Below are 14,136 nucleotides of genomic sequence, written 5' to 3'. Positions count from 1 at the left end.
ATGCTCCTAAGTACTGCGTGTTGTCTTTCTAGATAGTGTGAGATAAATATGCCCCATGAACTAAGTAGAAAGCCATGAACCATCAGGAATTTATCCTCTGATACAAATTTTCTGTTAATCTGCCATCTTGAGAGAGAACAGTTTATGAGTAATACATTTTTTGTATTTTATAGGTGAAATTATTATAGATCATTTACTTCTTCTTTATAAATTATTTTTCCCATTTTAAAGGTTTCCCTAATATCTATAATTGGCATTTCTCATGCCTTTTAAAGTTTTTCTTAACTTTTAATTTTTTTTCAATGTTTATTCATTTTTGAGAGAGAGGGAGAGAGAGCGAGCGTGAAAAGGGGAGGGGCAGAGAGAGAGGGAGACACAGAATCTGAAGCAGGCTCCTCCAGGCTCTGAGCTGTCAGCACAGAGCCCGATGCAGAGCTTGAACCCATGGATTGATGAGATCATGACCTAACCCGAAGTCAGATGCCCAACCAACTGAACCACCCAGGCGCCCCTAACATATTTTTAAGAGTCCTATGTGCTACCTGTGGAATACAAAGATGAGAAATTCAAATCTGAATTGCTTGTAACCATTGCTAATCCTTAACCTACATATTAGTAAACGCCTTGTGCCTGATGAATAGCCGCAAAACTCAGCATCTTAACACAGAGGCCCTGAGTTCTCAGGGACCTATAGGCTGGTTGAGGTGGCTCTGCTTCATGCCGTAAGTTGCCAGAACCAGAGAGAGGGATGGTTGGGACTTTTTCTAATGGTGATGGCAGTTATAAAAAGTGAGACAGATCTCATATGAGCTGTCATGGAAAGATCCTGCATTCACTTCATTAAGTTAGAAGAGCAAGTTACAGAACAATATGCACACTGTTGCCTATGTATGCCTAAAAACGCTATCTTCTTATGGCACATCTAGGTATGAAAAAGCCTCAAATCCATTTTAAAATGACACACATCAGACTGTTCATTGTGGTTACTTTTGAAAAGGGGGTTGAATTTTGGGGGAATGTTATGGGGGGGGGGAGACTCTGATTGACCTGTGTTAGAATTTTTTATAACAAGAAGATATAAACTACTATTAGCTTTGCCCTTAAAATGTTTAAATGAGGCTAACAACAGAAATACCAGTTGCACATGACTCAGATGAAGTTATTGCTAACTGATGCAATAGAGGAAACCTGAAAGCTGAATGCCTTAATGCAATCAGCACTTATTTCTTGCGTACATACTACCTGATGGGGGTTGGCAAGAGACTCACTGCTATGAGGCGACCCAGAGATCCAGGCTGTATCCATCACGTGGCTCCACATGTCAACACGGGCTCCCCAGGATTGCTGCTGAATGGAAGAGAGAGCCTGGAGGTGGCATACTGGCTCTAATGTGCTTTGGCCTGGAGGTGATAAACATGCTTCTGCTCATAGGTCAGTGGTAGGGGTTAGTCACATGACCCTCCCAACTATGAGTGGGATGGCAATTGATGGCTTCTGCATTGTAGGTACTCAATCAGGAGCAACTGTTGCAATTGGTTATAACAACAACCTTCTTCCCTTTTTCAAAAATGTTTATTGTTTTGAGGAGGGGAGGGGCAGAGGGAGAGGGAGGGAGATAATCCCTAGCAGGCTTTGCCAATGTCAGCACAGAGCCAGATGTGGGGCTCGACTCAACAAACCATGAGATCATGACATGAACTGAAATCAAGAGTTGGGTGCTCAACCGACTGACCCACCCAAGTACCCTCAACCTTCTTGAGGAAGTTGGAGGAGTTTCTGAGAAGGCCAAATTTACCTTGAAATTCATCAATTATTCTTCTCTTGCGTACAATGTAACTGATGTTTTCAAATATAGAATTACCATCGAATTTTCAAAAGGGTCCTATAAATCTCAGCAGGGGGGGCTTACCCCTTGTCCCTCAACAGCACCTTCCTGCATGGCCATTTGCAATAACCTGTATAATCTCAGTAGGCTGAGAATTTTCCCCTACTTTTTTAGGTGCATGGTCAAAATCATGGCTACCCACCACCTGATGTGAACAGGTGCCATTAAGTACAGTATGAAAACAACATTTTCCCTGGGACAGATACAGACAAGATTCACTGGAAGAACAGTGAATCCTTTTTCCTTTTTATTGAAACTTAGCATGTCTGCCAAGATGAGTTTTTGGGAATTGAGCCTCAGCAGACATTTGCTTACACAGTGGTTTCCTGGGTCCTTCCTCATCTACCACTTAGGCAGGAGGCTTTGGTTCTTGACCACGTAGTTAAGTTCACTCATCAGTGTACAGATTCAATGACCACATTCAAATAAGACACTTCATTAAAATTCTACTGCAAATATCAAGTTGTTTCCAAAAAAGTCTTCTCCAGCCTCAGAGTTACAAACAAAGGCCCTGGAGATTCGATGTCAAATCAGAGTGTACTTACCAGCTGATTTGGCAGCAAACCTTTTAGAGTGAGGTGGAGGCACCCAGGGGAGATGAGGAGGTGTCTAGACCTGTCAGAACTACACAGAAGGGCAGTTGCTGTCAGAGGGGGGCCAGGGTGCGGGATGGGAGCTGCAGGGAGTTGGAATGCTCTAAATCAGGGGAGGGTGAGGCCTGAGAGCTGTCTGTTCCCCCAGGAGCAGGGTGCAGCCTCCAGGGGAGGACCCAGGAGAGAGCTGGCCTGAAGGTCAGGTCCAGGTAAGGACATGAGGGCCCACTGGGGAAGTCCCAGGGGAGGGAGCCGTCATGCAGGAAAGTGCCGGGAGTGGACATTTGTGCTGAGACCAGGGCAGAGCCAGCTGTCAGGGGGACCCTGGGGCGAGGGGCCAGGAGATCCTAGGGACATGAACCCCGGGGACAATCCCCAAATTGTGCCCAATTCTCATTTTTATCTTCCTTCTTTTGGCCACAGGGTCCTTCTTTCATTGCCTGAGAGACATCATGGCATAGCGAGAAGAGAAGGTAATCAAGGAACAGGTAGGCCTCAGGCTGGGAGGAGTGGCACAGTGTGGGCTCCAGAGCAATCAGACTGAGCTCTATTCCTGGTTCTGTCATTTCACCAGCCATATGAACTTGGGAATATTTCAAGTTCTTCGTCTGCCAAGTGTTGGATAAGCCCTGTCCTGCAGGAGTGCTAGAACATATGTAATGTATGTGAAGTATCTCGCACACCGACTGGCAAATACTAGGTCTTTAATAAATGGTAGTTATTATTATGCTTGTTTTCACACCAGAAGAAACTTCCCTCATCTCTGGGAATTTTTTTGTTTTTGTTCAGGAGATTTCAGAGACTGTAGTACTCTAGGACAAAGAAAACCACGTCGGCCTAACTGCTGCTTAGCAAAATTTCCCCATTATAGAGTATGTTCTTTAATTTGGATGCAGGGATTTCACCGGGATTCAACCCAAAGCTTGTATAATTTATGTCAAGCACCAGGAATTCCCCTCCCTCCCAACTGCCCTCCCAACAAAAACAATGCTATTTTCATTTGCCTCCTATTTTGACATTTTGTCAAGTTACATTCAACATAACCTATTTAGCAGAGTAGGGTCTGGTTCCCCCAGGTCAAAGAGTGCCAGCACAGCGCTTCTTGGCATCCTGCTAAGGGAATATCGCCCTTATCTCTGAGAAATTCCCAAAGACAACATTCACAAAACACTGTGCGCACCAAGCTTACCCGCACCTGCACAAAAGCACCAACCACCTTCTAGTCCTTCCCCAGTTGGTGATGCTCTGTGGTTTACCTACAATCTCAAAGTAACTGTTAAGGCCAGTGTCTCACTCCAGAGTTGTCTCTCAACCCTGAGGCCCCCCATCTGAAGGTCTGGCCCCTGCTCACGACAATCACAGCCCCACCTAGCCCAGCAAGCGGCTCACTTAAAATTACTTTGCGGCAAGGAATCTCCAAAGCCCCAGACCCCAAAGTGTCCTGGCTCAGAGAATTTACACTTTAGTACTTTCACCTGACCCCCTTCCTCATTGTTTTTTTTTTTAACTTGTCTTTTACGTATTAGAATTCATCACACCATCTTCCTTATATAGTAACTGCCGTTAAAAATCTATGCCAGGTGCAGGGTCTTCTTTATCGTTAGCATCATCGCTACTAATATATAACCTTCCAAAGAGCAGACACTCAATTAGTGGTGAGAATAAACTGGGCACTGAGTGAGGAACGTAATTTATTAATCTTTAATTTTCTCTGAACTCTTCAATAAATTAAGGACATTGAGGTATATATCCTTGAATTTCACAAAGAGACAGACAAAAATAAGGCAAACCAAGATGTAACTACATTTTACTTTGTTTCTATTTTAAAACTAGAGCTATATTTTTGCTGGTTCTTTCCTATTTCTGAAAAAAATCCCCATTCCAAAGCCATATTATCTTGTTCTGGAACTCCAAGAAGACACAAGGATTTTCAAGCTACATTACACAATACCAAAACTTACTCTTAAATCTTATTCTTAAACCTTACTCTTAAACCTGATAAACGGCAATATGTGATCCATGTCATTTATAAACTTGGATTCTGAATCTTACTAGATTCTTCTGAAACATTCTCTTTAAACATTCTTTTAAAACATTTGTATGCTACTCAATGCACAACAGGAAAACAAAGAAGATATATTATGGTCTCTCCAACCCCACCTTAACCTCTCACTACTTAAAAGGTTGGCAGACCTCATCAAACACAAAGCGAAGAATCTGCCTCAGCCCTCTCTAAGGAGGAGCAGAGCGGCCAGATGCGGCCCGGACTCGGGCTCTCTCTTCCTCATCTCGCAGAGCCTCTGCATAATGGTACGGGAAGGCACTGGGGACGGTGTCGTGGACCTTGGCCAAAAACTCGAGGATCTTCATCTTGCTGGTTTCAGCATGGGCTCTCTGGCCCCACAGGAACTCATAGCGTGGAGGATTGCTGCCGGGCACCTGGCGGTACTCCAGGTACTTTTCCTGCACCAAATCTTGGGTGATGAGCTTCCTGGGATCCCCGAAGATTGAATGCTTCCTTCCATCATAGACGCCCAAGATATTCAGGAATTCCCAGACGTCTTCTTCAGAGGCTTGATTGCCACTCAAGAAGATGACACCCAAGAGAGGAATGAGCAGCCCGCTCTTAGGTAAGCCAGAGCCAATGCTCACACTGCTGTCATCGGTGGTATCTAGGATGCTGACGAGGGTGTAGGCGAGACCGTTGGGCTTGACTTCCTTTAACTCGAGGCCAAACACCAGCTCCAAGTGCTCAGAAGCTCTCTTGAGGATCTCAGGGAAGTGCTCCTTATACCTTCTGGTGACAATCTTCAGCATACTTGCCCTCATAATGGGCTCTTTCATGTTATGCTTCTCTAGCAGGAATTCCATCAGCATCCCCACCTTCCTGGTTAGAGGATCGTTTTGAGCTTTCTCAGCAGAAGTTGAGGCCTGGGACGAATTTTTACCTTCCTTAACCTGGCTCTTGGCACCTGCCTTAGATCTTCGCCGTGAAACACGCCCAGCAGGCTTGGCGGTGGCTTGGCCTTTTTGAGGCTCCTGGGAAGTGCCAGCAGCAGGGGAGCTCAGGGGAGCAGCCCCAGAAACAGGAGAGGAGGTGGACTCTTCAACCTCTGTTGCGGCAGCCTGAGCACCCTCAAGACCCTGCGATCCACTTCGGGCCTGGCGGCGTTTCTCGCGGGCACGGAGCTTACTCTTATGGCCCCGCGGCATGGCTGGCTCAGGGACAGCAGGCAGTGTGGGCAGGAGCTACCGACACCTGGAGCAGGGAAGATGAGAGTGTGAGCCCCTCAGCAGGGAGAGACCACCTCTGCAGGTTTTCTGAGAGGCACGGCTCTGGGACCCCCCAGGGCTCTTGCACTCGGTCAGCCTGTCCCCTGTGAACCCAGTGGAGGAAGCCAGATTAAGTGAGCCCCAGGTTCCAGCTTGCCAGCCCTGCCTGTGGCTCACTGAGGTGACAAGTGGGACTGGTAGCATGTACCTTCTCTGTGTTCAAGGATAATCCATGATTATCACATCAACTCTTGGTAGGGCCCAGGACCTCTTTCCTGTGCTTCCATGAAATTGACACGTCGAAGCTCCCTGGGACCCACAAGCAGGAACTGAGAAGTGCTGACAGCACTGTGGGGCCCTCTCGCTGCGGGACTTGTTGGTCCTCAGTCCTCACTCAGTCCTCATCTTTTCTACGCCTAGAGTTTGGGACCCTCCCTTCTCTTGACAGGTGTTACACCCTCAACACAGGATCTCACCTCCCTTAGACTTGATGCAAAGAAATGAGAAGGAGTCTCAGCCTAATAATCCAGCTTTGGGCCTTCCGGGGCTGAGCATGGGGACTTGGAAAGATTCTGTTCCCCCTACTCGGTGGAGGGCAGTGGTGGTGGTAGCTTCAGCTGTCCTCACTTTGCCTCTTGGGAGGATCTGGGACTCCCCCTCTCATGACCTGAGGAATTCTCCTCGTAATAAAGTCCACAAGTCACTGAGACCCAGTGGTAGAAGTGAGGGGTGGCCGTATTTGGCCACAGTGCCCATAGTCTCTAGAGGCTGAAAGCTATAGCAGGTGGGCTGAGGCCCTATTATGTGTAGTCCTCACTTTTCACTCAAAAGACGGCCTGGGATTCTTCCTGCTACTGACCCATCAGATCAATCTTCTCACTCCCCTGTTATCTCTGAGTGGGACCTGATGGGCACCTCTAATGAACAACTATTCCTGGAGACTCCTGGGACTGACGAGAAGGAGAGAGATCACTGGGGGGGGGGGGGGGGGGGGGCGCCCTGCTGGTATGGGGTGGAGTTGCACACAGTCCTCAAGGCCCTCCCTTTGTTGACCTGAGCTCCCTCAGGTGGTATTAAGATTCTCGCCATCCTGAAAACCCCAGGATGAAAGAAACAGTGAGCCACTTCCAGTCACCCTATCCATGGACTCCCTGGATTGGTAGCAGGGGTTAGATTCCACGGACTTCGCCCTTCTGACATCACTTACCTCTTTAGTCCTAATTTGGACACAGGATCTAGGTTCCTCCCTCAGCCCACCTGGGTCTTCTAGGTTTGGACCAAGGCCCTTATCTCCCTGAGGCTTATGATGTGGAAGTGAGGGCTGACGCATCTGGCTACCTCTACCTGAGGTTTCCCAGGGCTGGAGGGAGCAGAACTTCGTGGGCCCCAGAGCTTTGGGTGGGTGCTCATCTCAGTCATCCATCAGTGCCTTCATCCTCACCTCAGGAAGGACCTGGAAATCTTTTGTGTCTTGGCTTAAGGACTATCCCATCATTCTAAGGCCCCTGCCTCCCTGAGACCCCCTAGACAGAAGTAAAGTTTCCTGATCTAGCTACAGCTGTGTGTGGACTTCCAAGGCTGACAGGAAGGGATTCTGTTGCCCTCAATGCTGTGGTGTAGGTGGTCCCCTCAATTCTTAGGTCTTTTCCTTGGGTCCTGGCAGTACCTGAAAATCTTCTATACACTGACTTGATGCTTCCCCCACCAATAAGATTCCTCACTTTCCTGAGATTCCCTGGAAGAAGTGAGTGACACTTATCATGTCACTGTGTCTGAGTCTCCTAGTTCTGAGAAGGCTCTAAGTGGTTCACCTTTTTCTGGGAACGGTCCGCTCATCTGTAATCAGTGTCACTACCTCGACTCCTATTAGGAACCAGGTCTCCTTCCTTTGCTGAATGGGGCCTCTCCAATTAGACCAAACGTTTCCTTAAAGGAAATGAGGGGGTACTTCAGCCAGAGAGGCTGGCTTCCTGGCTTCCTGAGGCTGACTGCACAGGTGGAATTTCTGTGGCCTCCTCTGTTCTGGGGTAGTTGTCTCATTTCTACAGGATTGGTACCCTGACATATGGCATGACATGGGACTCCTCTTCCTCTGCTAAACTGGGCAGCCAACCCTTAAACTATGGCTCAGGCCGAGACATGCTTCAGAGGAGACTGTGCCTTTGTGTAACCGGCTCACCAAGAAGCAAACATTTAAAAAGTACAAATGACATCACAAGGGCACTAACAATAACAACAAAAACAATAAATATACCAGTAAAAGATGGAGTCTTTTGGGATTCCTCCCTCTATGTGAGTCTACAAGCCTCAAAGCAAAGGCCTCACGTCCATGAGTAGCTAGAAGAAAAGTTAGTGTGCTGCACATCTGGATGCCTTATCTGGACACTTTCATATCTGAGAGTGGGGGTGCAGTTCTGTGCACTTCCCTATTTTTTTAAAAAATATTTATTTTTGAGCCAGAGAAACAGAGCGTGGGAGCTGGGGAGGGGCAGAAAGAGAGGGAGGGAGAGAATCCCCAGCGGGCTCCACGCTGTCAGCTGCGGAGCCGGATGCGGGGCTCGAACTCACCAGCCATGAGATCGTGACCTGAACAGAAATCAAGCGTCAGCCGCTCACCCAACTGAGGCATGCAGGCGCGCCCGCGGCTCCGTGTTTTGAGGAGAGGTCCCCTCGTTAGTACGGGTGGTCCTACCCTCACTCCTTTTAGAGCCAAGCCTCCTCCCAACCGGGCCGCCTTCCTTAGGGAAGGCCTTTCCCTCCCTGAGCCACCCCCTAGGCAAAACCGGGGGGTTCTCTTAGCCGAGCTACTCTAGGGCATTCCAAAACTGCCAGCAGGAGTGGGGGTCTGCGCAGTCACCCGGAGGGGCGTACCCTCATGAGTTCCAAGGGTCCCGCCTTGTCCCCTGCGAGGTCCCAGACCACCCCCTTTGCCTAAAGAAGTCGTTCCCTTTAGACAAAGGCCCTCCCGTCCCTGAGGCCGTCCCGGTGGCTACGAGGACCACGGCTACGGGACTGCTAGGCCTCACATTCCACCGGGACCGCCCGGAGCCGGGGCCAAACGGGCCCATGGCGGGGAGGGGTCCCCTCTGTTACAGGGGCGCGGGGAGTCGTCTCCTCGGGTCCCACTCGGCGTCCTCACCTCACTTTCAGCCCGGTCCCGGGAATCCGGCCGCCGCCGAACAAACGCCGCGCGCCCTCCGCCTTGAGGTCCGGGCCCGAAAGGAAGTCGGCGCAGCCGCATCCGGCCCTCGGCGGCGGCCGCCCGGGGTCTCCGAGGGCTGAAAGCAGGGGTGGGGCGCTCTAGGACCCCGCCGCCGAGAACTCGGTGGTCCCCGCGCGTCCTGGCCCAGGGTCCTCCCCACGTCCGTCAGGGCCTGGGGCTCCTCCCCCTGCCGGCCTCCAAAGTTCCACTCTCCTGACTTGCCAGAGGGGAATCTCTGGTCCCGCGGCGCGTGGCTACCCCTTCCTGGGCTGCACAAGCTTGGCGAGAGGCGCGGCGCTCTACGAGCCTCCTTCTTTCGGGAGAGATTCACTTGCATTCAAGGGCCACACCCTGACTCCACTTACGACCTGTGCGACAAGGCTATTCCTTCCCTGAGACTCAGGAGGTAGAATGAGGTCAGTTGGACCTCTTCTGGGTTCCCCAGTGCTAAGAAAGGCGCGGGACTCTATTTAGCCCCCTCTGCTTTGGGGGTCCCCTCAGAACACTCATGGTCTTCACGTGAATTCTTGTTACGGTCCAGGTCCCTCTCTCTGCAACAGTGAGGCATCTTCCATTAAACGGAGGCCCTCACCTCCCTGAGACCTTCGAGGCTGAAATCAGACTGACATCTCTGCCCGGGGCTTCCCAGGGTCGGCATCAGAGGAGATATTTGGGGCCTCTGTTTGTGCGGTGGGTGCTGCTCTTAGTCCACATTTGGGTCCTCACCTCGATGGAAGACCCATCCAGGTAACTTCACTCTCTGCTTTCCTGTAGCTGCTCATGTTACATCAAGGTCCTCCTTTCCTGAGAATTCCAAGTTGGAAGTGAGGGTGATCCTGGCCTGAGCATGGTCCTTCACTGCCTCCAAGAACAGACAGTAGGGATGCGATGCTAACCACTTCTGGCTGGGGTCTCTCATCATTTCTCATTCATGGTCCTCACAATATCTTTCAGAGACTGGGATTCTTTCCACTGAGCTCAAGTCACCATCTTTAAGTCTTTGGATGACCCCAATATGTTGGGAGAGCTGTTTCTTCAGTACTCATTCATGGGGGTTCTCATCTTTGCCTGTCTCTTAATTAAAGGCTTCCTGGGAAACGACATTTACCTGTAAACACTTGACTAGTTTCTCTATTGCAAATCTTGCAGAACATGAGTCTGGGTCCCAAGAGTGCTGCAAGATAAGGAAAGTGCAGCATACATCAGGGAGCCCAGGACAGGTGTATGCTGAGGAAAGAAACAAAAAAAACCACCGCTGATATATTCCTTCTCTTCCCCAACCACACTTAGGGTGGCTCTAAAAGATTTACTTTTTACAGAGAAGGATGGAACCAGATGATTTTGTGAGCCCCTGATCTTTTGAGGATATCTGATTTTTCACAGGTAGATGATCATACTGTCACTGTCTCTCTCCTTTATTCATATCTCTTATTTATTTTGATATTCTTATTGCTCTGGTTATGTATTCCAATCCAGTATTTTGGTCACAGCGTTTTTCTTTTCCTCACTTGAGAAACATTTTGGAGTTGAAGAAAGTGAATTCAGTGACCCAGGGCCAGCCTCAGGCTGGGAGAAGCGGAAAAGTGTGAGCTCTGGACAAATTCAGACCAAGGGTCTAGTCCTAGCCCCATCACTTATTAGCTCCGTGAACCAGGTGCATCACGAAGTTCTGTGAGCCTCAGGCCCTGCGTCTGTGAAGTGGGTTTGTTAAAGCCTGTCTCACAGGCTGGTGGAACATGGTTAATGTATGCAAAGTACCTGGAAAGATGCCCGGAATGCATTGAGACTTTACACAATGCCTGTTATTACATTGATTCGGATTATTTTGACCCCAGAGGATACCACCCCCACCCTGATGGAATATTTGTTTTAGTCTAGGAGATATCAGAGAATATATGCCTTTTAGGACATGGAACACTAAATCAGTTCAAAATGCTGCTTCTAAAGACACTCTAAGTAAATCCCCCCCCCCAATAAATCATATTTCATATGTGGGGGAATCTTTTCGAGTTGAATGCAACTCAAATTTCTAGAATTGGATTCAAAGACTAATTCCTTCCTCTCAGCTGCCCATTTACCCAAACACCCGATCTTCATTCATTTCACCATCACCTAAAATCCATACCTCCCTTCAAGTTTGCAGAATTAGAAGCAAAATAAAAACAAAACAAAACAAAACAAAAAACACTGAATTTGAGTGCTTTTAATAAAATGGGCTCGGACTCCCCAGCTTACAGCAAAGAGTGCCCGCCCAGTGGCTTGAGTTTCCAACCTCAAAAGAGCACCACCCTATGTCTCAGAAACTCCCTGAAGATGATTTACATAAAACACCCGGTTTGTGCTCTATTCACCTGCACTGGGGTCAGAAGCACCGACACGTTCCATCCCTGCCTGGGGTGGAGATCCCCTCTGGTTTACTCACAATCCCAAAGGAACTGCTAAAGGGAGTTTTCCATTCCAGACTTAAATCTCTCCACTTGGAGCCCCATCACCTGGCTCCTGTTCCCCAGTTACACAGCCGCATTTAGCCCACCGTACAGCTATAACTTCAAATTACTTCCCATCATAGGGCTTTTAGCTGCCCAAAGTCCAAAGCTGCCTTGCCTCAGGGCATTTTACACTAGTACTCATCTGGAGCCCCTCCCTCCTTTCTACCCTTTATTTTTACTAGTCCTTTCCACCTTAGGAAATAACTCACCACCCACTTTATACGAGAGCTGCTCTTAGACTCCACAGTTTTAGAGGCACGGGTTGGGTCTATTTTTCTTATCATCCCCGGTACTAGCCAGGAGCCTTCCAAAGAGCAGGTGCTAAATTAACATTTGAGCAATTAAAGAGCAAGTGTGCAAGTCAAATTTGTTATGATTTAATTTCATTTTGACTAAGCTAAGCAAATCCAGGTACATATACTTCAATTTTATAAAGACTAAAAGGAAGAAAACGAACCAAGAAGCGACTACGTTTCACTTTTTTTTTTTTTTCTGGATCTCATGATCACACAGACTTTACTGTGGAGTAGTTTCCTTTTTCACAAAAAAATCCATACTCCAACATCACGGCACCTAGTTCTATGTGACAAGAAATGTTTCAAGGGTTTCAATTTGTTTTACAAAATACCCAAATCCTTATTTTTCAACCTGATAAACTCCAATAAATGTATGATCCATGTCATTCACAAACTTGGATTCTGAAGCTAAATAAAACTTTAATTGAAAGACATTTGAAACTAGGAAGAAAAAGCTAAATCTCCAATTTAAACAAAATGTACAAAAACACAAATGTATTACACTGTGTTCTCATGAGCCGCACCAGGGCCCTCCGCTAGTTTCAAGATCAACTGCTTTCCTTAACCACGAATAAGTTGCCTCAGCCATCCCTAGGGAGGAGAGTAGCTGCTGGACATGGCCCGGGAACGTGCACTGGCCTTGGCAGTGGAGGCTGCCCTGGCTGCGGCTCGGGCTCTCTCTTCCTCATCTGGCAGCCTCTTCCTAATGGCATGGGAAGGCCGTGATGTTGGCAAAAATGCCAACACTTTTTTTTTGTTTTGTTTTTACTTTCCTTTTTTATTTCTTTAATTTATCCAAGTTAGTTAACATATAGTGTAATAATAATTTCAGGAATAGAATTTAGTGAGTCATCACTTACATGTAACACCCAGTGGTCATCCCAACAAGTGTCCTCCTTAATGCCCATCACCCATTTAGCCCATCCCCCGACCCAACACCCCTCTGGCAACCCTCAATTTGTTCTCTGTATTTAACAGTCTCTTATGGTTTGTCTCCTTCTCTGTTTTTATATTATTTTTGCTTCCCTTCCTGTATGTTCATCCATTTTGTATCTTAAATTCCCCATATAAGTGAAATCATATATTTGTTCTGACTGACTTATTTTGCTTAGCATAATACTCTCTAGTTCGAACCATCCACTTGTTGCAAATGGCAAGATTTTGACTACCGAGTAATATCCCATTGTATATACATACCACATCTTTTTTATCCATTCATCAGTCGATAGACATTTGGGCTCTTTCCATACTTGAGCTATCGTTCATAGTGCTACTACAAACATTGGGGTGCACATGCCCCTTCGAATCGGCATTTTTGTACCCTTTGGATTAATACCTAGTAGCACAATTGCTGGGTCGTATGGTAGTTCTAAGTTTCTGAGAAACCTCCATACTGTTCCCAGAGTGGCTGCATCAGTTTGTATTCCACCAGCAGTGCAAACGTGTTCCTCTTCTGCCGCACCCTCGCCAACATCTGTTGTTTTGTGAGTTGTTCATTTTAGCCATTCTGACAGCTGTGAGGTGGTATCTCATTGTGGTTTTGATTTGTATTTCCCTGATGATGGGTGATGTTGAGCATTTTCTCATGTGTCTGTTAGCCACCTGGATGTCTTCTTTGGAAAAGTGTCTAGTCATGTCTTTTTGCCCATTTATTCACTGGATTTTTGTTTTTTGGGTGTGAAGTTTGAAAAGTTCTTTACAGATTTTGGATACTAACCCTTCATCTGATATGTCGTTTGCAAATATCTTGTCCCATTCCATCAGTTGCCTTTTAGTTTTGCTGATTGTTTCCTTCACTGTGCAGAAGCCTTTTATCTTAATGAGGTCCCTCCTGATAGTTCATTTCTGCTTTTGTTTCCTTGTCTCTGGAGACATGTCAAGTAACACTTTGCTGTGGCTGAGGTCAAAGAGGTTGTTGCCTATTTTCTCCTCTCGGATTTTGATGGCTTCCTGCCCTACATTTAGGTCTTTCATCCATTGTGAGTTTAGTTTTGTGTATGATGTTAAGAATGTGGTCTAAGTTCATTCTTCTGCATGTCGCTGTCCAGTTTTCCCAGCACCATCTGCTGAAGAGACTGTCTTTTTTCCATTGGATTTCCTCCTTTGTCAAAGATTAGTTGGGCAAACATTTGTGGGTCCCTTTCTGGGCTCTCTATTCTGTTCCATTGATCTGAGTGTCTGTTTTTGTGCCACTACCATACTGTCTTGATGATTACAGATTTATAGTGTAGCTTGAAGTCTGGGATGTGATGCCTCCTGCTTTAGTTTTCTTTTTCAAGATTGCTTTGGCTATTCGGGGTCTTTTCTGGTTCCATACAAATTTTAGGATTCTTTGTTCTAGCTCTGTGAAGAATGCTGGTGTTATTCTGATGTGGACCGCACTGAATATGTCGACTGC

At 47.3% G+C, this 14,136-nt stretch overlaps 1 protein-coding gene across 1 annotated transcript; it reads right to left on the bottom strand.

Moving 5' to 3' along the window:
- Nucleotides 1-4,156: 4,156 nt before the first annotated feature.
- Nucleotides 4,157-9,025, bottom strand: LOC106983518 (melanoma-associated antigen B1-like). Its single transcript, XM_027054524.2, has 2 exons — nucleotides 8,891-9,025; nucleotides 4,157-5,737 (listed from the first exon to the last, which is right to left on the bottom strand). The coding sequence occupies exon 2, from the start codon at nucleotides 5,689-5,691 to the stop codon at nucleotides 4,711-4,713; it is 981 nt and encodes a 326-aa protein (XP_026910325.1). The 5' UTR covers nucleotides 5,692-5,737; nucleotides 8,891-9,025; the 3' UTR covers nucleotides 4,157-4,710.
- Between the last annotated feature and the right edge of the window lie 5,111 nt (nucleotides 9,026-14,136).

Source organism: Acinonyx jubatus, chromosome X (assembly GCF_027475565.1).
Source record: "Acinonyx jubatus isolate Ajub_Pintada_27869175 chromosome X, VMU_Ajub_asm_v1.0, whole genome shotgun sequence".
Taxonomy (NCBI): domain Eukaryota; kingdom Metazoa; phylum Chordata; class Mammalia; order Carnivora; family Felidae; genus Acinonyx; species Acinonyx jubatus.
The sequence above is the reverse complement of the archived record's forward strand: the minus strand, read 5'-3'. Positions and strand labels throughout refer to the sequence as shown.